Source organism: Hemitrygon akajei, chromosome 7, assembly GCF_048418815.1.
Source record: "Hemitrygon akajei chromosome 7, sHemAka1.3, whole genome shotgun sequence".
In the NCBI taxonomy this organism is placed as follows: Eukaryota; Metazoa; Chordata; class Chondrichthyes; order Myliobatiformes; family Dasyatidae; genus Hemitrygon; species Hemitrygon akajei.
In genome coordinates, this window is record NC_133130.1 from 95586467 (window position 1) to 95611352 (window position 24886).

Below are 24886 nucleotides of genomic sequence, written 5' to 3' on the forward strand. Positions count from 1 at the left end.
CTGTACCTAATAAAGTGGCCACTGAGTGTCTGATCGTGGCCTTCTGCTGTCAAGGTTCAGGCTGAGGTGCTTTCAGAGAAGATCTTCTGTGCACCACTGTTCATCCTTGTGGTTATTTGTGTTACTGTCACTATCCTGCGAGCTGGAACCAGTCTGGCCATTCTCCTCTGACCTCTCCTATCTACAAGGTCTTTTCACTCACAGAACTGTCACTCACCCACTGGATGCTTTTTCATTTTTTTTGCACCATTCTCCGTAAACTTTAGAGACTGTTGAGTGTGAAAATCCCAGCAGTTTCTGAGATATATTCAAACCACCCCATCTGCCACCAGCAATCAATTATTCCATGGTCAAAGTCACTTAGATCACATTTCCACCCCATTCTGATGTTTGATCCGAATAACAACTGAACCTCTTGACCATGTCGGCATGCTTTTATGCATTGAGTTGCTGCCACTTGATTGGCTGATTAGAAACTTGCATTAACAAGTTGGTGTATATCTAGTAAAGGGCCACTATATGTAGACAGTTGGCAAGTTTGTTTGAGACCCTTCTCAACCAAAACATTGACTGTATGTTTCCCTCTACCAATACTGCTCGACCCAATGAATTCCTCCATTTCAATTTCATTATGACTTTTTTCAGACGTATGAGGCCTAATTGCTCATGCACACTAGATCATAGAAACAGAACAGTAAATCACGGGATCAGGTCTTTTGGCACACCATGTCTGCACTGATCACGGTACCAGTCTAACTAATTCCATCTGCCTACACACGGTCCATATCGCTCTGTTCCTTGCCTGATCCTATTACATTAATAGATCACAACGACATCTCAACACAGAGACATTTTTCTCAGCAGCTACACATAGGTCTGATGATCAAAGAAACATTTCAAGATCGGGTCTCAAACTTTGCCGTATGGGATCTCTATGCCTATGGCCTCATGTGACAAGCGCACAATAGGTCCCTGGAGAGTGCTGTTCAACAGGGAGACCTAGGGTACAAGTGCACAGTTCCCGGAAAGTGGCAACGCAGGCAGACAGAGTTGTGAAGAAGGCATAGTACGTTTATCCTCTATCTGTAGCAACGAATACAAGGACATTTCAGGATCAGAATCAGGTTTATTATCACCGTGAAATACATTTGTGTTATACTCATACAAAACATTGGTTATACCAATTAAATATTGTGTGTAGTTCTGGTACATTGCTATAAGGGGAATATGATTAAGCTGGAGAGGGCACAGAAAAGGTTCACATGCCGTTGCCGAGATAGGAGAGCTTGAGTTATAAGATAGATAGATAGATAGATAGATAGATAGATAGATAGATAGATAGATACTTTATTCATCCCCATGGGGAAATTCAACTTTTTTCCAATGTCCCATACACTTGTTGTAGCAAAACTAATAACATACAATACTTAACTCAGTAAAAAAATATGATATGCATCTAAATCACTATCTCAAAAAGCATTAATAATAGCTTTTAAAAAGTTCTTAAGTCCTGGCGGTTGAATTGTAAAGCCTAATGGCATTGGGGAGTATTGACCTCTTCATCCTGTCTGAGGAGCATTGCATCGATAGTAACCTGTCGCTGAAACTGCTTCTCTGTCTCTGGATGGTGCTATGTAGAGGATGTTCAGAGTTTTCCATAATTGACCGTAGCCTACTCAGCGCCCTTCGCTCAGCTACCGATGTTAAACTCTCCAGTACTTTGCCCACGACAGAGCCCGCCTTCCTTACCAGCTTATTAAGACGTGAGGCGTCCCTCTTCTTAATGCTTCCTCCCCAACACGCCACCACAAAGAAGAGGGCGCTCTCCACAACTGACCTATAGAACATCTTCAGCATCTCACTACAGACATTGAATGACGCCAACCTTCTAAGGAAGTACAGTCGACTCTGTGCCTTCCTGCACAAGGCATCTGTGTTGGCAGTCCAGTCTAGCTTCTCGTCTAACTGCACTCCCAGATACTTGTAGGTCTTAACCTGCTCCACACATTCTCCATTAATGATCACTGGCTCCATATGAGGCCTAGATCTCCTAAAGTCCACCACCATCTCCTTGGTCTTGGTGATATTGAGACGCAGGTAGTTTGAGTTGCACCATATTGGACAGATTGGATAGGCTGATCTATTCCCTGGAGCAATGATGATTGAGGAGTAACCTTATAGGGGTCTATAAAATCATGAGGGCACAGGTGAGAATAATAGTCTCTTTTTCCCAAGTCAGAGGAGTCTGAAACTAGAGGCCATAGATGTAAGTTGAGAGGGAAAATACTTAAAGGGGATTTGAAGGGCAATGCTTTCACACAAAGGGTCATGGGTATTTGGAACGAGCTACCAGAAGTGACAGAAATAAATACAATTAGAAGTTTAAAAACAGAGTTTTTGCTTTGGACCAGTCGTTACTGACTTTGTCAAGACCTGTGTGGAAGAGTGCGTGCCTTTGAGAACATACTGAGCATAACCAAACCAGAAGCTCTGGATGAACCGGGGGCTTCATGGTCTGCTGGGGGCTAGATTTGTGGTGTTCCAGCATTCCAGATCCCTACGAGAAGTCCAGGTATGATCTACAGAAGGCCACCGTGAGAGTGAAAAGGCAATTCCACGTGAAGTTAGGGGCAAAATCGAATGCGCAACACCTGTGGACGGTTTGCAGGCCATTACTTCCTATAAGGTGAAACCTAGCAACCTAAACAGTATTAAACTTCACTTCCCGATGAGCACCTGTGTGAATCCCTGCAGCACCTGTGACCTCTGTCTCAGAGGCTCAAGTCAGAACATCCTTCAGGAGGGTCAATCTTCGCAAGGCATCAGACTCCGGGGAGTGGGGGGGGGGGGTACCTGGCAGCGTACTGCAACACTGACTGGAGTGTTCAAGGACATCTTCAATCTCTCGCTGCTGCAGTCGGAGGTTCCCACCTGCTTCAAAAGGATGAGAGTCATACCAGTGCCCAAGGAAAGCAGGGTGAGCTGCCTCCATGACTCTCACCTGGTGGCACTCACATCTACTGTGATGAAGTGCTTTGAGAGGTTGATCTTGGCTAGAATTAACTTCTGCCAAAGGTAGGATCTGGACCAACTTCAATTTGCCTACCACCACAGCACCCCTACAGCAGACACTATTTCACTGGCTCTCTACTAGGCTTCGGAGCACCTGGAAAACAGAAATACCTACATCAGGCTGCTGTTTATTGATTACAGCTCAGCGTTCAACACCATCATCCCCTCAGTAGTAATCAACAAGCTACAAAGCCTGAGTCTTTGGATCTCACTCTGCAACTGAGATCCATGACCTCCTCACAGGGAGACCATCACCAGTAATATTATGTCCTCTGCCGCACATTTAGGATGCATTCTTAGCCTACTGCTCTACTCCCTCTGCACTTATGACTTTGTAACTAGTTCAAACACCAACAATAAACTCACCAATGACACCACTGTTGCTGGCAGAACCTCAGATGACGACAAGAAGGCATGCACAAGTGAGATAGACCAGCTGGTTGAGTGGTGTTGCTACAACAACCAGCGCTGACTGTCAGCAAGGTTGGGAGTTGATTGTGGACTTCAGGCAGGAGAAGGTGAGGGAACACACACCAGTGCTCAATGAGGGATCAGCAGTGGAAAGGGTGAGCAGCTTCAAGTTCCTGGGTGTCAACATCTCTGAATATCTATCCTGGACCCAACGCATTGATGCAATCTCTAAGAAGACACACTAGTGGCTATTCTTAATTTGGTGTTTGAGGATGTGGCAAGTCACCAAAGTCTCATGCAAATTTCTACAGAAGTGCGGCAGAAGGCATTCTGAGTGGTACATCACCAACTGATGTGGAGACTCCAATGCACAGGATTGAAAGAGACTGCAGCCAGTTCCATCACAGGCACAATCCTCCACACCATTCAGGACATTTCAAAAGGTGATGCCTCAAAAAGGTGGCATCCACCGTTAAGGACCTTCACCATCTGGGGCAACCCCCTTTCTCCTTGCTACCATTAAGGAGGAGGTACAGGAGCCTGAAGACACACACTCAATATTTTAGGAACAGCTTCTTCCCCCTCTGCCATCAGATTTCTGAATGGTCCATGAACCGATGAACACTACCTCGCAATTCCCCTTTTGCATTATTCATTTATTTTTGTAATTTATAGTCATTTTTGTCACGAAACAACAAATTTCACGACATATGTCAGTGACAATAAACCCGATTCTGATAGGTACATGGAAAGGAAAGGTTTAGAGGAAAGCAAGGCAGACGGGTTAGGTTAGCCTGGTGTGGCTAAGTTAAAGTTCTAGTGCTATAAGTCCAGGTACAACCTCAGTAAGGCTGTAGCAAGCGTGAAGAGACAATGCTAGTCTAAACTGGAATCACAGAAGGATATTCAACATCCGTGGCAGGGCTTGCATGTGATCACTCCTGATAAGGCAAAACGGGGGCATATAATTGGCAAATGACCATCACTTCTAGCTGAGCTGAATGCCTTTTTTGCAAGCTGAGAAAGGAGGAGCAGTGACACTCCTACACCCACCCTCACAGCTACTGATGTTCCTGGGATGTCAGCCTCTGAGGCCGACATCAGAGAGTCCCTTACAGAGGGTGAACCCGTGAAAAGCATTCAGCACACCTGGCCAAGTGCTGAAGCTCTGTGCAGACCAGCTGGCTGGTGTAGTCAAGGGCATCTTCAACCTCATGCTTCTGCTGTCTGAGGCTCCCAGGTGCTTCAGAGGGACATCTGCAATACCAGTGCCCAAGAAGAACACAATGACAACTGTCCAAGAGTACTTAACATCAACTATAAGGAAGCGTTCCAGCACAGATTATCTCCTGCCTCAGAAATGACCTGGATCTGCCACAGTGAATGCTATTCCACTGACTCAGCACTCAGTTTGGATTCATCAGGCACAACCACAGCAAAGTACCGAACTCCAAGACCTGGGCTTCTGTACCTTCCTTTGCAACTGGATCCTTGACTTCCTCATCAGCAGTCCTCAATCAGCGAGGACCACCAACAACATCTCCTGCTCCCTGAACAGCACCTCAAGGCTGGGTGCTGAGTCGCCTGATCTACGCCCTTCGCACACAAACGTGCCAATAAGCAGAGCCGCATTGCCATCCGTAAATCTGCTGACAACGCCACTGTTGTGGGCTAAATCACGGGTGGTGATGAGTCAGCGGTGAGGGAGAACATCTGGCTGAGTGGTGTCGTAACAACGACCTCAAGCTTAACGTCAGCAAAACCGAGGAGAAACCCTTTGACCAGAAAGGTGACTGTGCCTGTCCTCACTGGTGGGTCAGAGATAGAGGGAGTTCACAGCTTCAAATTGCAGGGATTTAACATCATGGATAACCTGTCCTGGGCCTAGCACATACAGCTTTAGCTTCATTAAGGTTGTTATAGCCGGGGGTGTAATAGGGACAAGCTTCCACTACCTATTAAATGCTCCCAAAGGCAAGCGCCTCAAATAGCCTCTGACAACTAAATCCAACTACTGGCCTTCACGCGTGGCTTAGCTACTAAGCCTGGCGGAGCTATCTATACTGACAGAAAGGGCAAAGGCGGATTACTGGCACCTTAAAACCAGCCCTTCGGGCAGATGGAGCTCGTCAACCACAGTTGGCAGCTCACCTAGGAGAATGAAAACTCTGATCTCAAACCTCTGCTGCCTTGCGGCTGTACCCGCCCTTGGGGAAGGCTTCGGAGTAAACCCCGAGGGAAAACCTGGAGCTGGAATCCCTAAGACAGTCCTGCATTGAGCTCCTTTGGGTTCATCAGATGCGTGGTGAGGGGGAGCTTGCTACATGGGCAACAGCTTGCTTTCCATATCATACTGCCCAGGCTTGTGTAAGACAGTTCACTGCATACAATTAAAGGAATTATATTTATGAATCTTAACTTAACTAAGGGGTTAGTAAAGAATAACAAAAAGGCAAGGACCCATTCTAATTAAACAGTCAAATGTGCACAAATTGGAGCTCATTTTGAACTTCTGTGTCACTCGTGCGCTGGGCCCTCAGTCGGTGTGAACACCCGCACCACGTTCCAGACGTCGCTCACAATCCACCTCAAACAAGCGGGTCTCTCACCGGATCGTACGCTACGGCCGGTTCTCCCCAACGTCTTGTCTCCAACAAAAGCCTCAAGCCCAACCTTAGAGTCCCTCACCAGAGAAACCTCCCCTTAATCCAACCATCCTAAGTGAATGGCAGACATTTCTCTTCATCTCTTATGTTCAACAACAGCCCAAACAAGCTGAAAATGGAGCAAGCTGCTCCCACCAACAGCACAGCTGTCCCCACCACTGACAGCACCTACGGGCAGCGCTACCTCGAGAAAGGCAGCATCCATCATTGAGAATTCCCCAACATGCAGGTCATGCCCTCTTCTCGCTGCTTCTGTCAGGCAGGACATTCAGAGTTATTTCTCACATGTACATTGCAACACAGAGTGAAATGCATCTTTTGCATTAACAACTAAACACACCCAAGGATGTGCTGGGGACAGCCTGCAAGAGTTGCTACACATTCTGGCTCCCACATAGCATACCCACAATGCTCGGCAGAACAATACAGAACATAGCAAAACCAGAACAAGCCGAGTGGCAAAGCAACAACAACTAAACAAGCCCCATTCCTTCCTTCCTTCCACCCACCCACACAGGCCTCTCACCCCAGGACAGGCAGTCTCCAGCCTCCAGCTGCAGTGAATTCATGGGTTTGCAGACACCGGGCCGTGATTCCCCTGTGGACTCACAGACTCGAGGCTCCACACATTGGACTTTGACTTCTGGACTTCTGATTGGTCTTCCAGCTTCGATCTGGACCTCCGATTGGTGTTCAGGCTTCATTCAGGACCACCAATCAACTTTCAGGATTCAATCCAGACCTCCCATTGATTTTTCAGCTTCAATCTTTGGTATCTGCCCAGGACCCACAGATGATTACGAATGAGGACCCTGGGTGAGGCCTGAGCTCTTGGCCTCAAACACCAGAATTGCCAATGATGAAACCCCTTCCAATTTTGTCAGTCCGCTAGTACAGATGTCTGAAGTCCACATCACCAGGCTCAGGAACAGCTACTTTCCTACAACTATGAGGTGCTTGAACTATCCTGCCTATCTCAACAATGGCACACTACAGATAATCTCTTGCATGGCATGGACTTATCTCCAATTGTGTCTTTATGTATTGCAGTAAGGTCTTGACTTAGTACAGTCTTATTTCACATGTGCTCTCCATCTCTCATGCACTCTCTCACTTACACTCCCTCATGCTCTCACTCTCTCTTTCCCAATCCTCCTTCCCTCTCTCACCCATCTCTCTCTCCCTCCCTTCATCCCTTATCCCTTTCCCTCCCCTCTCTCTTCCCCCTCTCTCTCCCCACATCTTTCCCCTTCCCTCCTCCCTCTCTCTCTAACCCTCTCTCTCTCCCTCTCACTCACACTCTCCCCTCTCTCTCTCACTCACTTCATGTCTTATATAATTTACATTTAACTTATATTCTATATGTTGCTTGTACACGTATGTGATGCTGCTGAAAGCAAGCTTTATATTGCACCTGCATCTCAGCATGACAACAAACTTGACTGTTATAAACACAAGAGTCTCTGCAGATGCTGGAAATCCAGAGCAACACACACAAGATGCCGGAGGAACTCAGCAGGTCAGGCAGCTTCTATGGAAATGAATAAATCGTCAGCATTTCGATCCTGAAAAATAGTCTTAGCTTGAAACATCAACTGTTTATTCGTTTCCATAGATAAAACATGTTATCATGTTTTATAGTTAAAATTCTATGCCTCTGTTGGCCTGGAGTCTCCCCTTCCCCTGTCATGCTCAGAAAGAAGTAAGCAAGGCTATTAGATATCATTGTTGAACTCATTGAACAGGACATACTTTCAGCCTTAGCACATGCCAATAAGCTGACGTGATACTATATAGTGCAGCTGCCAGGAGGAAGCCACACAGAAGTAAGGTTGGGAACCAGCCCTTCTGAAAAGCACCACTACTGCAGAAATACAGTAAGGTGTGAGGAGCCACTGTAGCAATGTGTGAAAAGGAGGGAAGCACGTACTAAGGTTCACTAGAAGAGGCCTAGAGAGGCAAGTTCAACAGATAAGCTCTCGTACTGCTTGCAAGGAGGTCATAGAGACTCTACAGTGGTTTGCTTTGAGCTGCACAGCTAAGAATGGAACCCTCTTACCTGCGTTTTTGGTGATTTAGTTAATGGGGAGAAAGTGAAGATGGCAACGAGCTGCAGTCTCCATCGAGGTCACGGCTCAGACTTACATATTTTTTAGGTTTTGAAGGGATGGTCGTAGTGACAGAGAGGCAAGTTAGAGGTTAGCTTAGGTCTCAGGGACAGGGAAGTGGGGAATTAGCGGACAGGCTGGAGTCTAACCCTCCACTCAGTGTTCAAAGGACAGCAACATGAACATGGTCGTACGTCGAGCTGAAAGAGCCGCAAGCATGTTTGGAGTCCGGAGTTCAGATCCTCAACCAGCGGCCTCACTCGTCATCGGTGAGTCCTGGGTCCCCAAAGGTCAAACGGAAGCCTCGAAGAAAAGACCCGATATCCGGAGCCACACATTTGTGAGTCTCTGCGAGTCCACTGGGAAGGTTGAAGACCCAATGTCTGCAAATCAACTGAGACCGGAGACAGCCTGTCCTGGAGCAAGATGACTGTGCGTGAGTGGGGAGTGGTAGGGAGGGAGGGCAGGGCTTGTTTCGCAGTTGTTGCTTTATCAGCTTGCTATGTTCTGACTTGTTGTGGTCTGCATTGTTCTGCCGAGCACTGAATACATGCTACGTTGGCACTGGAATGTGCGGCAATGCTTGCCGGCTGCCCCCAGCACACCCTTGGGCGTGTTGGTCATTAACGCAAATGACGTATTTCACTCTCTGTTTCGATGTAAATCAACCTAAGTCTCAGACAAGTCCAAAATGCTTGCACCCTGTAGGCTTCACCCTCTGAGCTGAAGGAAAAAAATCGATCAAGTGATCGGAGAATAAAATGAGTTGGGTAGGTTTAATCTAAGTGAGTACGTACAATGGTCAGTATGGACTTGATAGGTCAAAGAACTGTGTCTACGATTGTATGACAGGAACAGGCTCTTCTATTCATTATGTCGCGCTGAACATGATGACAAAGTTAAACTAATTTTCTTCCGCATTTACATGATCCATATCTCTCCAGCCCCTGCGTCTGTCTGTCTAAAAGACACTGTCATATCTGCTTCCACCACTCCCCCGGCAGCCCATTTCAGGCATCTATCACTCTCTGTGTAAAGTATCATTTCAACTTTCCTTCTCTCGCCTTAACTTCAAGTCCTCTAGAATAAGGCATTTCTACTCTGGGAGAAAGATTTTGACTCTACCCTGGCAGGCCTCTCATAATCTTATATTCTTTTATCAAGTCTTCTTTCAGCCACTGACACTCCAGAGAAAACAACTCAAATTTGTCCAGGGTCTCCTTCCAGCTCATACCCTGTAACCCCGTAATCTCTTCTGCATCTCTTCTAAAGCCTCCAGTTCCTTCCTGTAATGGGTCAATCAGGGTTGCAATCTGTTTTCACAATTTTAATTGGTATGACCACATTAATGACTTTTGTGCAGAGAGGAACAAAGCACACATTTTCTAAAGCACTGAGCCATACCTGTATGTGATTCTTACTTCGGTACCTGGTTCATCCCTCTCCCAGATCAAAGCCACCTTGTTGGGTGACTGGTTGGCATGACGATCCAAACAGTTCACTGAAAAGAAATGAATGTTAATGATGAAGGTTTAACAATCAATGGTAGCATTTTAATCCCAAATACTATACCTAAGCGCAACAAGTAATGAAACAAAATTTGGCACTACACCACACGGAAGACATAGAATGACGATCAAAAACTAACTCAAGAAATACATTATAAAGAACGTGCTAACATCTTAATTTTAATGCTGTAACACTGAAAGCTACTTAAGAAATATTTGCAGCAACAGAACTTCATTGCTAGAAGAATAAAGAAACAATGGAAAAATATGCAGAAGGTTATACATATAAATATTCATTTCCAAAAATCCTCTAATGTTAATGCATTTCCTTCACCTAGATCAAGGGTCCCCATCCTGGAGTCCATGGACCCTTGCATAAAAAAGATTATACTGATTCATAATTCAGTATATGTTAATCCTACATCATAGCAATTCATTCAACCCATTATTTATTTATTTACTAAAGAAATGTCCCATTTCTTTAGTAAAAAGTGATCCAATCAATCCATTCCCTCATTCTTTCCTCTAATGCTCGGAAAAGTCTTCTATTTCCGGCATATATTAATTCCACCAACCATTCAGGCTGTACTCGACCCCCATCTCATCCACTACCTGGTACCTTCCAAAAGTGCTTCACAGTGATGTTTTACAACAAAAATCCTTACCATGGCGAGAAGTTATTAAAAGTGATGACAAAGCTCATTCAGACATGTGTTTCTCTTTTATACAAAGGGGCGCAGAGAAGGAGACAATGATGTTTACAAAAGGAATTCCATAACTTGAATGGTTGGTGATACAGCTGCCAAATCTAAGGTGAAGGAAGAATGCTGAGCACATGGGCTCCCATATGAGAAAGGTTCTTTGAAGTAGGGCTGCTGTAGATTACAGGCAGAGAAAGGCTGTGCAAGAATTTGTACTTCTAAATTGAGACAGTCAAATCTGGAAGTCCATGTAGGAAATGTGAAAAAAGAATATTGCAGGGAACTGGCATGGGCCAAATGGGTTGAATGGCCTCCCAGGTCATAATGAATAAGTCAGTAACAGCGATGCTAATGGGTGAGTAAGACGCAGCCTATCTTAGGATCTGGGCTAGGGTTTCTGAATGACCATAAGACATGGAGCAAAATTAGACCATTCATCCCATTGAGTCTGTTCCACTTGTCCATCATGGCTGATTTATTATCCCTCTCAACCACATTCTCCAGCCTTCTCCCTGTAACCTTAAATGCCCTTACTAATCAAGAACCTATCAACTTCCACTTTAATATACCTAATGACTTGGTGCATTTGGATAATCTAGCCTGAGCTCACAAAAGCGCAGCTGAGGATTTCAGCAGATGAGCTGTGCAAGGATGGGAAAAGGGAAGGGTTTCAAACCAGGAAGTGGAGAGGGGATCTCCATGATGAGAAAACACGAGGAAATCCGCAGATGCTGGAAATTCAAACAACAACACACACAAAATGCTGGGGGAACACAGCAGGCCAGGCAGCATTCTTAGGGAGAAGTGCTGTCGACGTTTTGGGCCAAGACGAAGGGTCTCGGCCCGAAACGTTGACAGCGCTTCTCCTTATAGATGCTGCCTGGCCTGCTGTGTTCCACCAGCATTTTGTGTGTGTTGTCCGTGATGAGAAAGATAGATTTAGTTTCTCACACCTCAGTTTTAAATGTAAGGGGAGAAAAACTGACACAGAATAAATTCAAAATCCTCTTTAAAGGCAGCAGAGATTAAATCTCTTCTGGAAATAATTTCTGCTTTTAGAACAGTTTGTTCATTTATGCTTTAACACTCAGTGCCAACAACAATGACCTTTGAAACACTTCTGCTCATTCCAGTGCTTCCACCTCCTCGGCACTCTCCACGTCCTGTTGACAGTCACTTTGTCAGCTGCTAAGCACATGACCATGGTGCAGAGGAGGGGAACATTTCATTTATAGCAGTTGGGTTGGAAGAAATGTGTTTTTGGGCTGTGATAACCGAGATGCTTTGCACCACATCACGTCTTTCAGAAGTACATTACATGGAGGCTCTACAAGAGTAAAGTAATTAACACTTTTTGTACTTCAAATGTCACTTGCTGTTTCGTATAGAAACTTCTACCTGATGTAAGTCAGCTAATCTCAAAACAGTTTTGCCTCTGCTCTTGGCAGGCTCTATTGGTTCACTCAGGAATGCACATGTTGGGATGGGGGTTCATAGAGGGACAGAGAGAAAGAGAACCATTTGGGGGGCTGAAAGTAAGATTTAGGGTGGGTTAGATTATGAATGAGAGGCAGTTCAGGGAAGGTAGGGGACTGGGGAGGGAGCAATGGGTGAAGCAGAGTGTTTGAGCCTACCTAGACAATGTATGGGTGCAAGTCTGTCCATGTGTGGGAGGAGACGTGGAGATTTGAGTGCAAGTCCATTTGTCCATACCTGTTCGTGTCATGCAACACCTCCTGGATTCCTATAGCTTTCAACCTTCCTGTCATTAGACCAAGATCTCCTTCTTTATGGTGCATACGGCAGCTGATGTGCATTGCCACTCCCCACATTGCATTCTTCCATTCCTCAACATGAAGTTTATGACCTGGAATATTACTCTGCCGTTATAGGCCAAGAACTCAGTCCCTTCAACGGCCTGAGTGAGATAAGACAGACAAGAGATGGCCAGTTGAAATGCAAGGAGGGTGCTTCACTTTCTTCAGAAAGGGCAGAGGAGGAAAGCTGTTTTCAGAGGATGCATTCCACTGCCAAGAATGAGGTGACCTGACATCTCAGTGGCTTTCCCTGTGGGACAAGTGAACCCCTCGTGCCTCTCAGCTCGCTCTGGCATTGACCCCAGTACCTCATGATCATCAACACATATACCTCAACCCTAGGAACTATGTAAGCAATCTCCATGGGACCCTCTTTTTGACAACGTGCTTGGAACATTACCGTATCTTAACCAGGACTATGTTTAGTCAGAGAAACAAATGTAAAACCTCAGACAACATTGTCAATTCCGGGCACTGGTATCTGTTAGATTTCCTCATCCTCCATGCCAGTCACTGCCTAATTGGTTCTGGTATCTCCATCAGACTATCCCCAAACCAACAGAGGCAACAGAAATGCAGCTGCAGGAACATCAAAGTCTAGGATCTCAATGGCCCCATAAAACAACACACACAAAATGCTGCAGGAACTCAGCTGGTCAGGTAGCATCTATGGAATTGAAGCAACAGTTGATGTTTCAGGCCAGACCCTTCTTCAGGATTTCGACATCTGCACAATTTCTTGTGTTTATGATTTTCTTCTCTCAAACAACCTGACAGGAAAACAACAAGAGCCAGTTTGATCTGCCCTGAATGACCTTGCCTCAAGACAAAAAGGCTGCTCTACAGGCACCCATATACACATGCCTAATTGTCTCTTACAAGTCTCAAATGTATCTAATGTGCTGGGAATCCTGCCTTGTGAGGCAGAGCCACACTCATAGCAGCAAGCCCTGTCCTCCGCTACGTTGATAGGGTGATTAAGAAGGCATATGGTGTGTTGGCCTACATTGGGACACTGAGTTCAAGATCTGCATGGTAATGCTGCAGCACTATAAACCATACTTGGAATATTGTGATCCGTTCTAGTCACGTTATTATAGGAAGGATGTGGAAACTTTACACAGGGTGCAAAGGAGATTTACCAGGATGCTGCCTGGACTAGAGCGCAGCTCATGAGGATAGGTTGAGCAAGATAGGGCTTTTCTCTTGGAAGGAAGACGGATGAGAGGTGACTTGATCTTGATCGGAGATCATAGAGTGGACAGCCATTGCCTTCTTTAGAGGGGGCATAACTTTAAGGTGTTTGGAGGAAAGTATAGGGGAGGCTGTCAGAGGTAGATTTTTACACAGAGAGTGGTAGGTGTATGGAATGCACTGCCAGGGGTCATTTACATTAGGGATGTTTAAGAGACTCCTAGATAGGCACATAGATGATAGAAAAATGGAGGGCTATGGGAGGGAAGGGTTAGGTTTATCTTGTTTTGGGGCCGGTACAACATCGGGGGCTGAAAGGCCTGGCCTTGCTGTAATGTTCTATGTTCCATGTTCTGACTCACACTTAGCAGCAGGCATTATTTAAATGTAGATTATTGGTGAATACTTTAGTCAACTGTAGAAGGTGGAAAGAGAAGACTGGTGCAGGATCTTTGATAGCCACATTTGGTCCAGCCTGGAGAATGAGAGAACGCTGATGGACAGTTAAAATGGCTGACAAGGACATGGAAAAGGTAAATGACTTGAATGAAATGTTTGCATCCTGAGGTGTCAAATAAATGTCCCACCTCCGCTTCCTCCCCAACACGCCACCACAAGGACTTCCTCCCAAGGACAACAGAGGCCAGTCTTAATCCATTGACTAATTCCACACCAGAAGTAACGGAGCACATTAAATACAGCAAAAAATTGAAAAACATCCTTGCTGAGAGCTTGTGGACCCAAACTCGCTGCCCTCTAACCAACTTGTACCAGTACAGTTACAACACTAGCATCTAGCTCCTGATAAAGTGGGGAAAATGCCCATTTCTGTGGCCAAGTTTGCAGACAGTACAAAGATAGGTGGAGGGGCAGGCAGTACTGAGGAATCAGGGAGTCTGCAGAAGGACTTAGACAGACTAGGAGAATGGGTAAAGAAGTGGCAAATGGAATTTAGCACAAGAAAGCCTACGGTCTTGCACTTTGGTAGAAGGAATAAAAGCGTAGACTATTTTCTAAAAGGGGAGAAAATTCAGAAATCAGAAGTGCAAAGGGACTTGGGGGTCCTCGTGCAGGATTCCCTAAAGGTTATGTTGCAGATGAGTCAGTGATAAGGAAGGCAAATGCAATGTGAAGTGTTCATTTCAAGAGGACTAGAATACGAAAGCTAGGATATAATGCTAAGGCTTTATGAGGCGTTGGTCAGACTGCACTTGGTGTATTGTGAGTAGTTTTGGGCCCATCAACAAAATATGTGTTGGCATTGGAGAGGGTTTCACGAAAATGATTCTGGGAATGTAAGGGTTAAGCTATGAGGAATATTTGAGGTCTCTGGGCCTGTACTCACTGGAGTTTAGAAGAATAAGGGGGGTATCATTTTGAAACCTATTGAAGCTTGAAAGGCCTAGATAGAGTGTACTGTGGAGAGGATGCTTCCTATGGTATGGGAGTCTAGGACTAGAGGGAAGACCCTCAGAACAGAGATGAGGAGGAATTTCTTCAGCCACAGTGTGGAATTCACTGCCACAGGTGGCTGCGGAAGCCACATCATTGGTATATTTAAAGCAGATATTGATAGATTCATGGCTAATAAAGGTATTAAAGGCTACAGGAAAAAGACAAGAGGATGGGGCTGAGAGGGATAATCAATCAGCCACAATGGAATTACGGAGCAGACTCAACCAGCTGAATGGCTGAATCCTGCTCCTATGTCCTATAGCCTTATTTGTATAGTACCTGTAAAACGCAGGCTGGTCCAGTGCCCTCAATTACCATCCAATCTGCTTGCTCCCAGTCATCACAAAGTGATGAAGGTATGTTTGGCAATTGTCAGGGTCCGGTCCGGTCCGGAATCTGCGTTCCGGGTCTCGATCCAGTCCGAGTGCTCTGGACTCCGGGTCTTGCAGCTGTCCCTCCCAGCCCCTTTGAGCCTGTTAAGATCAGCCTGGATCAAGGAGACACACCTGTGGCCAATTCGGCTGCAGGTGTTTATAAAGGGCCATGGGACAGAGACTGGGTGGGTGGTTGTTTTGTTCTGTATATGCTCTATCCGGTTGGTCTTGTTCCCCTGCTTCTCTCCTGTGTGCTGGTCCTGCTGTTCTGCCTCATTCTCCTTGCTTGCGTTGTCACGCTGTCGGTTGCCTTTCCCAATTTACCAATGTACCTGGTGGATTACTGTAGTTTTGCTGCTTCCCCTGGACCCAGCTTCCTACCCATTGTCTCCATCGGGCGGATCCAACCGGACTGCCACTGCCTGGTGGGGGTTCTGCCCCTTCCCACCTGTTGCTTCCGTCGGGCGGGTCTGGCCGGACTGCCACTGCCTGGTGGGGGTTCTGCCCCTTCTTACCCGTTGCCTCCGTTGGGCAGGTCCGGCTGGATTGCTGCTGCCCGGCAGGGGTTCTGCCCCTTCCACCTATTGCTCCCTAAGGGTTGTGCCCCACACCTGCCCGGGTGTCCGTGTTTTCTGCCTGGGAGGCGGCCCTGCCCGGGATCCATGTGGGCCGCCTAGGGACGCCTACCATTTCCTCTTCTTGTTTCCCATGGATTGTGCCCCGCACCTGCCCAGGTGTCCACGACCGGCCCAGGCTTCTGTGTTCCCGCCTGGGAGCGGCCCTGCCCGGGATCCCTGTGGTCCACCATGAGGAATCTGCCTGCCTGCCCCAAACTCTGGGGTCTTCCTGCCTGCCTGCCTCGTCTGAACTCTGGGATCCTCCTGTCTGCCTGCCTCGTCTGAACTCTGGGATCCTCCTGTCTGCCTGCCTCGTCTGAACTCTGGGATCCTCCTGTCTGCCTGCCTCGTCTGAACTCTGGGATCTTCCTGCCTGCCTGCCTCGTTTGAGCTCTTGGATCCAGCCCCGCCTGCATTAACCCTTATATGCCATGGCATCCCCATCCTGTCCTCTCCCCTAGTACTTCAGTGTCTGCATCCTGCGTTTGGGTCCATCCGGCCCCCGTTCCTGACAGCAATGCTATCAAGCAGTATTATCGTGATTTGGATGTTGTCAGGATCGGTCGGTTCCGATCCTCCTTCCTCCACTATTAGAATATGGGAATCCCAGCAAAACAATCTACTGTATTCACGAGTTCAAATGATGGCAATGAGAAAAAAAATGCCAGTCAGTTTTCGGTGCTTTGGATTGGATATCGATGGAACTCTCTGCTGTTCTTAGACACGAAATGTGCTGATTCATTGTGAGCTGCAGATCTACTCAAAACTGCCATTATAATTGTTCTTTTAAATCTCAATTCTATTTCTCCAAGATAGCATTGCCCCTTATTGTCTGCCAATACAGCACATCGTCTACAAATGCAACACTTCATTCTGCACTCTGCTATTTCTTCCTTGCAATACCTCAATGCACTGATGCAATGCATAACAAAGACTTTTCACTGCACCTCAATATATGGGATAATAATAACCCAATTTACTTTGTGCTAAGGGATCTATATTAGCAGGAGCTGTGGGGACTATGTGTAATGCCTAACTGGAAACTAACACTGTGACCTCCCTTAGTCCTGCCTGGATCTCGTACTCGACCACTATGCTTCATTCATTCATTATGTGCCAAGTTGTTTGACCTCGGTGATCATGGAATGTTCTTGGCAAATTTTTCTACAGAAGTGTTTTGCCATTGCCTTCTTCTGGGCAGTGTCTTTACAAGATGAGTGACTCCAGACATTATCAATACTCTTCAGAGATTGTCTGCCTGGTATCAGTATTCGCATAACCAAGACTTGTGATGTGCACCAGTTGCTCATACAACCATCTACCACCAGTTCCCATGGCTTTATGTGTCCCTGATTGGGGGCCTAAGCAGGTGCTACGCTTTGCCCAAGGGTGACCTGCAGGTTAGCAGAAGGAAACAGTGCCTTCCACCTCCATCCTGCCACCCAAGAAACTATGGTAGGGGGCCTTAAACTATCAGCCTCCTGACTCCAGTTCATCAGTTTTATAGCTGGATTATGTGATTTATGAAGAAAGTTTTCTTTATAATTCAGAGAGAGTATTCATTTTACAGAGGGAATGTTTCAAATCCTTCTTGTGGCAATAACACTCATGGGTGGGCCATACTGTATAATCCAACTCAGCTGATGTTGTCATCAACCTTATCAGTCCAAACACTATCAGAATCAGGTTTATTATCACCGGCATGTGACGTGAAATTTGTTAACTTAGCAGCAGCAATTCAATGCAATATATAATATAGCAGAGAAACAAAAAATAAAATAGAAATTAATAATAAATAAATAACTCAATTACAGTATACGTATAATGAATAGATTACGAAATGTGCAAAAAACATAAATACTGTATATTAAAAAAGTGAGGTAGTGTCCAAAGGTTTAATGTCCATTTAGGAATCAGATGGCAGAGGGGAAGAAGCTTTTCCTGAATCACTGAGTGTGTGCCTTCAGGCTTCTGTATCTCCTACCAGATGGTAATAGTGAGAAAAGGCCATGCCCTGGGTGCTGGAGGTCCTTAATAATGGACGCTGCCTTTCTGAGACACTGCTCCCTGAAGATGTCCTGGGTACTTTGTAGGCTAGTGCCCAAGATGGAGCTGACTAGATTTACAACCTTCTGCAGCTTCTTTCGGTCCTGTGCAGTAGCCTCTCCATACCAGACAGTGATGCAGCCTGTCAGAATGCTCTCCATGGTGCATCTATATAAGTTTTTGAGTGCATTTGTTGATATGCCAAATCTCTTCAAACTCCTAATGAAGTATAGTCACTGTCTTGCTTTCTTTATAACTACATTGATATGTTGGTATCCAAACTCCTTACCTACCTCTCCATTTAATCATTGTTCCTCCAAAATACTTCCCACTAACTTATCCCAACATAAGTTTACCAGAACCAGTACCTCTGCCACTTCCCAATCCAATTACAAAAGAGGGTTTAATGCCAAATCTACCCACAGTGTCCTAATGCTTCTCGATCTAATTTTCAGCATCTGCCTCTCATTCTGTCTGCAATGGCCTTCTGAAGCAAAATGTCCTGTTGGGCTCCAGCTTCAGTATACTAAACAATGAGACCGTAAGACCATTAGAGCAGATTAGGCCATCTGGCACATTGAATCTGCTCCACCATTCCACAGTGGCTAATTTATTATCCCTCTCAACCCCATTCTCCTACCTTCTCCCTGTACCTTTGACATCCTGACTAATCAAGTTTGGCATCAAATTCCACTTTAAATATGCCCAATGACTTGGCCTCCACAACCAACTGTGTCAATAAATTCTACAGATTCACCACACTGTGGCTAAAGAAATACCTTCTCATCTCTATTTTAAAGAGATGTTCCTATAGTCTAAGGCTGTGCCCTCTGTTCCTAGACTCTCCATGACCCCACTCCATCTAAGCCTTTCAATATTCAATAGGTTTCAATGGGATCCTCCGTCATTCTTCCAAACTCCAGTAACTACAGGCCCAGAGCCATCAAATACTCCTCCTCCTATGTTAACCCTTTCATTCCTGGGATCATTCTCGTGAACATCTCCTAGTCCCTCACCAATGCCAGTACATCCTTTCTTAGATAAGGGGTCCAAACTGCTCACAATACTCCAGGTGCAATCTGACCAATGCCTTATAAACCTTCAGCCTACCATCTCTAGTTCTACCAACAACTTAGTCAACCCCATTCTCCTGCCTTCTTCGCAAAACCTTTGCCACCCTTACTAATCAAGAATATATCAACCTCCTCTTTAAATATACCCAATGGCAGCCTCCACAGCTGTCTGTGGCAATAAATTCCATGGATTCACCACCCTCTGGCTAAAGAAATTCCTCCTCACCTCTGTCTAATGAGATACCTTTCTATTCTGAGGCTGTGGGTCTTATACTTATCCACTATTGGAAACATCCTCTCCGTGTCCACTCTATCAAGATCTTTCAATTTTTAGTAGGTTCCAATAAAATTCCATCCATTCTTCTCAACACTAATGAGAGAAAACCCAAAACCATCAAACGCTCCTCATACATTAACCTTTTCCCTCCCAGGATCATTCCAGTGAACCTCCTCTGGACCCTCTCCAATGCCAGCACCTCTTCTCTGAGGCATGGGGTCCAAAACTGCTCACAATACTCCAAATGTGGTCTGGCTAATCCCTTAGAAAGCCTCAGCATTACACTCTCGCATTTATATTCTAGTCCTCTCAAAATAAACACTACCATTGCATTTGCCTCTCTTTCTACCAACTCAACCTGCAAGATAACTTTTAGAGAATTCTGCACTAGGACTCCAAAGTCACTTTTCACCTCTGATTTCTAAATTTGCTCTCTGTTAAGAAAACAGCCTACACCTTAATTCCTTCTGCAAAAGCTCACGGCCAGTCACTTCCCTACACTGTCTTCCCATCTGCCACTTCTTTGCTCACTTTCTAAATATGTCTAAGTCCTTCTGCAGACTCTCTGCTCCCTTAGCACTACCTGCCCCATTACCTGTCTTTGGATCATCTTCAAACCTAGCCACAAAGCCATCGATCCTATCGTCCAGATCTTTAAAATATAACATGAAAATTAGCTGACCCTTGCAGAACACCACTAGTCAAAGGCAGCCAACCAGAAAAGGCCAACTATATTCCCACCCTTTGCTTTCTGCCAGTCAGCCAATCGTCTGTCCGTGCAAGCATCTTTCCTGTAATACCATGGGCTCTTATCTTGTTTAGCAGCCTCACGGGCAGCACCTTGTCAAATGCCTGCTGAACGTCTGAGTAAACAACATCCACCGACTCTCTTTTTGTTTGTTACTTCCTCAGAGATTTCTAACAGATTTGTCAAGCAAGATTTCCCCTTAAGAAAACCAAACTGATTTCAGCCTATTATATCCTGTGCCCCCACGTACCGTGAAACCTCATCCTTAATAACGGACTCACTAAGCACAGAAAACAAACTAACTAGCTCTATCAGGGTCTTTTTACCTTTGCAGTTTCTCAACTCTACCCACAAGTATTTTGCATCTTCTGATCCTATGTCACTTCTTTCTAAGGATTTTATTTCATTACTTACCTGCAAAACAATTTGGGAAAACATTTAATTGGGGTAGGGGGAAATATGATGCTACTAGGCAGGAATTTGGGAGCATAAATTGGGAGCAGATGTCCTCAGGGAAATGCATGGCAGAAATGTGGCAAATGTTTAGCGAACATTTGCATGGAGTCCTGCATAGATATGTTCCATTGAGGCAGGGGAAGGACGGTAGAGTAAAAGAACCATGGTGTACAGAGTATCTAGAAAATCTAGTTAAGAAGAAAAGAAAAGCTTACAAAAGGTTCAAGAAACTAGGCACTGTTAGGACACTAGAAAATTACAAGGTTGCTAGGAAGGAGCTTAAGAATAGAATTAGAAGAGCCAGAATGGGCCATCAGAAGGCCTTGGTGAGCAGGATTAAGGAAAACCCCAAGGTTTTCTATGAGTATGTGAAGAGATAGATAGATAGATACTTTATTCATCCCCATGGGGAAATTCAACTTTTTTTCCAATGTCCCATACACTTGTTGTAGCAAAACTAATTACATACAATACTTAACTCAGTAAAAAATATGATATGCATCTAAATCACTATCTCAAAAAGCATTAATAATAGCTTTTAAAAAGTTCTTAAGTCCTGGCGGTTGAATTGTAAAGCCTAATGGCATTGGGGAGTATTGACCTCTTCATCCTGTCTGAGGAGCATTGCATCGATAGTATGAGCCGTGTGAGAATAGGACCAATCAGGTGTGTTAGTGGAAACGTGTGCATGGAGTCGGAGGAGATAGCAGAGGTACTTAATTAATACCTTACTTCAGTATTCACCAGGGGAAAAGACCCTAGCAATTGTGGGGATGACTTACAGCAGACTGAAACACTTAAGCGTATAGACATTAAGAAAGAAGATGTGCTGGAGCTTTTGAAAAGCATTAAGTTAGATAAATCACTGGGACCGGATAAGATATACCCCAGGCTACTGTGGGAGGCGAGGGAGGAGATTGCTGAGCCTCTTGTGATGATCTTTGCATCATCAATAGGGATGGGAGAGGTGCCAGAGGATTGGAGGGTTGCAAATGTTGTTCCCTTGTTCAAGAAAGGGAGTAGAGATAGCCCAAGAAATTATAGACCAGTGAGTCTGACTTCAGTGGTGGGCAAATTGTTGAAAAAGATCCTGAGAGGCAGGATTTATGAGCATTTGAAGAGATGTATCTGATTAGTGATAGTCAGCATAGTTTTGTCAAGGGCAGGTCATGCCTTATGAGCCTAAGTGAATTCTTTGAGGATATAACAAAATACATTGATGAAGGCGGAGTAGTGGATGTAGTGTATATGGATTTCAGTAAGGCATTTGATAAAGTTCCCCATGCAAGGCTCCTTCAAAAAGTAAGAAGGCATGGGATCCAAGGGGATCTGGCTTTGTGGATCCAGAACTGGCTTGCCCACAGAAGGCAAAGAGTGGTTGTAGCTGGCTCATATTCTGCATGGAGGTCAGTGACCTTTGATGTTCCACAGGGATCTATTCTGGACCCCTCCTCTTTGTGATTTTTATAAATGACCTGGATGAAGAAGTAGAAGGGTGGATTAGTATGTTTGCTGATGACACAAAGATTGGGGATATTATGGATAGTCTGGAGGGTTGTCAGAGGTTACAGCGGGACATCGATAGGATGCAGAACTGGGCTGAGAAGTGGCAGATCAACTTCACCCAGATAAGTGTGGAGCAGTTCATTTTGGTAGGTCCAATTTGAAGGCAGAATATAATATAGATGGTAAGACTCTTGGCAGTGTGGAGAATCTGAGAGATCCTAGGGTCCATGTTGATCGGACACTCAAAGCTGCTGCGCAGGTTGACAGTGTTGTTAAGAAGGCGTATGGTGTGTTGGCATTCATCAACCGTGGAACTGAGGTAATGTTAGAGCTATATAAGACCTTGGTCAGAACCACTTGGAGTACTGTGTTCAGTTCTGGTCACCTCGCTACAGGAAGGGTGTGGATACTATAGAGAGAGTGCAGAGGAGATTTACAAGAATGTTGCCTGAATTAGAGGGTGTACCTTATGAGAACAGGTTGAGTGAACTCGGCCTTTTCTTCTTGGAGTGACGGAGGATGAGAGGTGACCTGATAGAGGTGTATAAGATGATGAGGGGCATTGATCGTGTGGATAGCCAGAGGCTTTTTCCCAGGGCTGAAATGGCTAATGAGGAGGCATAGTTTTAAGGTGCTTGGAAATGGGTACCGAGGGGATGTCAGGGGTAAGTTTCTCACACAGAGGGTGGTGGGCATGTGGAATGCACTGCTGGTGGCGGTGGTGGAAGCGGATACAATGGGGTGTTTTAAGCGTCTCTTAGATAGGCACATGGAGCTTAGAAAAATAGAGGGCTATGCACTAGGGGAATTCTAGGCAGCTTCTAGATTAGGTTACTTGGTCAGCACAAAATTGTGGGCCAAAGGGCCTGTAATTTGCTGTAAATTTCTATGTTCTATGTTCTTTGTTGTAAAACCACCCCAATAACTCTATCCTTCTGCCTGTTCTTTCCATACAATGTGTATCCTTGGATGTTAAGCTCCCAACTATAATCTCCTTTCAGCCACGACTCAGTACACAACATCATACCTGCCAATTACCAACTGCACTACAAGATCATCTCCCTTATTATCTATATTGTGTGCATTCAGATATAATGATTTCAGCCTGCATTTATCACACTTTTCAATTTTGCCTCCATGTTGCCTGAAGTTAAATTCCGATCCCTTTAAAAATGTTTTGTCTTTTTCTTTATTCAAGAGACTTTATTAATCTCTCATGCACATCCCCTCCTTTTACATTATCCTTACTTTTCTAAGCTGTTGAACCCACCTCTCTGCCACCTTGCTGGTAATGACAATCCCCTATCAGAAATGATGATATTTGAGAGCCAAATACTAGACTGACCCATCCAGCCAGAAATGCTGTGCACAATCCATCAATCGTCAAATCACCACCATAACAAAAGCCTTCAACCAATTCAATTACACTCAGAAACCCCTTTATTTGGTACCTCCTGGACCTAATACAGTGGCAACTGAGTGCATGTATGTGGCCTTCTGCTGCTGTAACCCATCCACTTCAAGGTTCAATGTGTTGTGCATTCAGAGATGCTCTTCTGCACTCCACTGTTGTAATACTAGCATCACTAGTATGTGTCCAGGACAAAGAACGGGGCTGGAAAAATATCACTGCAGACACTACCCACCCTGCGAACTGCCTTGCCCAAAAGCTCCCTTCTGGAAAGCGATGTAGAGCTGTTAAAACAAACACTTCACGCCATCTTTCTGCGGGCTGAAATCAGCACGACTGGTTATTTGTTGTTGACACGACACCAAGTTTAAAAGGAGCTTGGGTGCTTTCACTTTTCTTTTAGTGGGTTGAAATCAACGTGGGAAAAATAAAAAGAAAGGAGGTGCAAGTGGAACGGCCTTTGTTGGAGAGGGCCAGTGTTAAAAGTGGTACAGCTTTGGTTCAACTGGGTTAGGCGAGAACAGGCTTGGGCAAGCACAGGCTTCTAAGTAAATAAGAAAGTTTCTAGTAAGTTGTTTTTTCTGTTAGTACATGGTTAGTGTGCTGAGAATGATTGTGGAGGTTGTGGCATGTTCCTTGTGAGAGATGTGGAAAATCTGGGAGACCCCCCCCCCACCCCAATCTCCCTGATAACTACACCTGCACAAAGTGTATCGATCTGTAGTTCCTTAGAGACTGTGTTAAGGAACTGGAGCTGCAGCTCGATGACATTCGGCTCATACAGGAGAATGAACAAGTGATAGATAGGAGCTACAGGACAGTGGTCACCCCTAAGGTGCAGAAGGCAGGTCCCTGGGTTACTGTCAAGAGGGGAAAAGGGAATAGGCAGCCACTGAGGAGTACCCCAGTGGCCATTCCCCTCAATAATAAGTATACCACTTTGGATACTGTTGGAGGACGGGTGCCTACAGGGAGAAATGCAGGAACCAGTTCTCTGGCACTGAGTCTGGCGCTGTGGCTCAGAAAGGAAGGGGGAGAAGAGGAGTGCAGTAGTGATAGGGAATTCCATAGTTAGAGGAGCAGAAAACAGATTCTGAGGGGATGATAGAGATACCGAGATGGTATGTTGTCTCCCAGGTGCCAGGGTCAGGGACGTCTCAGGTCCAGTCCATGGCATTCTAAAGGGGGAGGGTGAACAGCTGGAAGTCGTGATATATATTGGAACCAATGACATACATAGGAAAAGGGCGGGGGCCCTGATGAGAGAATATAGTGAGTTTGGTACAAAGCTGAAAAGCAGGACCTCCAGGGTGGTAATTTCTGGATTACTACCTGTGTCACGTGCCAGTGAGACGAAGAATAGGATGATTTGGCAGATGAATGCATGGCTGAGGAATTGGTGCAGGGGGCAGGGTTCAGATCTGTGGGTCATTGGGATCTCTTCTG

General features: G+C 45.4%; 1 protein-coding gene and 1 long non-coding RNA gene across 2 annotated transcripts in view; one reads left to right on the top strand and one right to left on the bottom strand.

Annotated features, from left to right (window-relative positions):
- LOC140730696 (acetyl-coenzyme A synthetase 2-like, mitochondrial) overlaps positions 1-24886 on the bottom strand; it is a 71059-nt gene that overhangs the window by 43097 nt on the left and 3076 nt on the right. The window contains exon 2 of the mRNA XM_073051486.1: positions 9662-9758. Coding sequence (XP_072907587.1) covers positions 9662-9758 — 97 coding nt within the window. The remainder of the gene's footprint in view (positions 1-9661; positions 9759-24886) is intronic.
- Positions 8401-24886, top strand: part of LOC140730698 (uncharacterized) — a 119208-nt gene continuing 102722 nt past the window's right edge. The window contains exon 1 of the long non-coding RNA XR_012099661.1: positions 8401-8689. This is a non-coding gene — a long non-coding RNA (uncharacterized lncRNA). The remainder of the gene's footprint in view (positions 8690-24886) is intronic.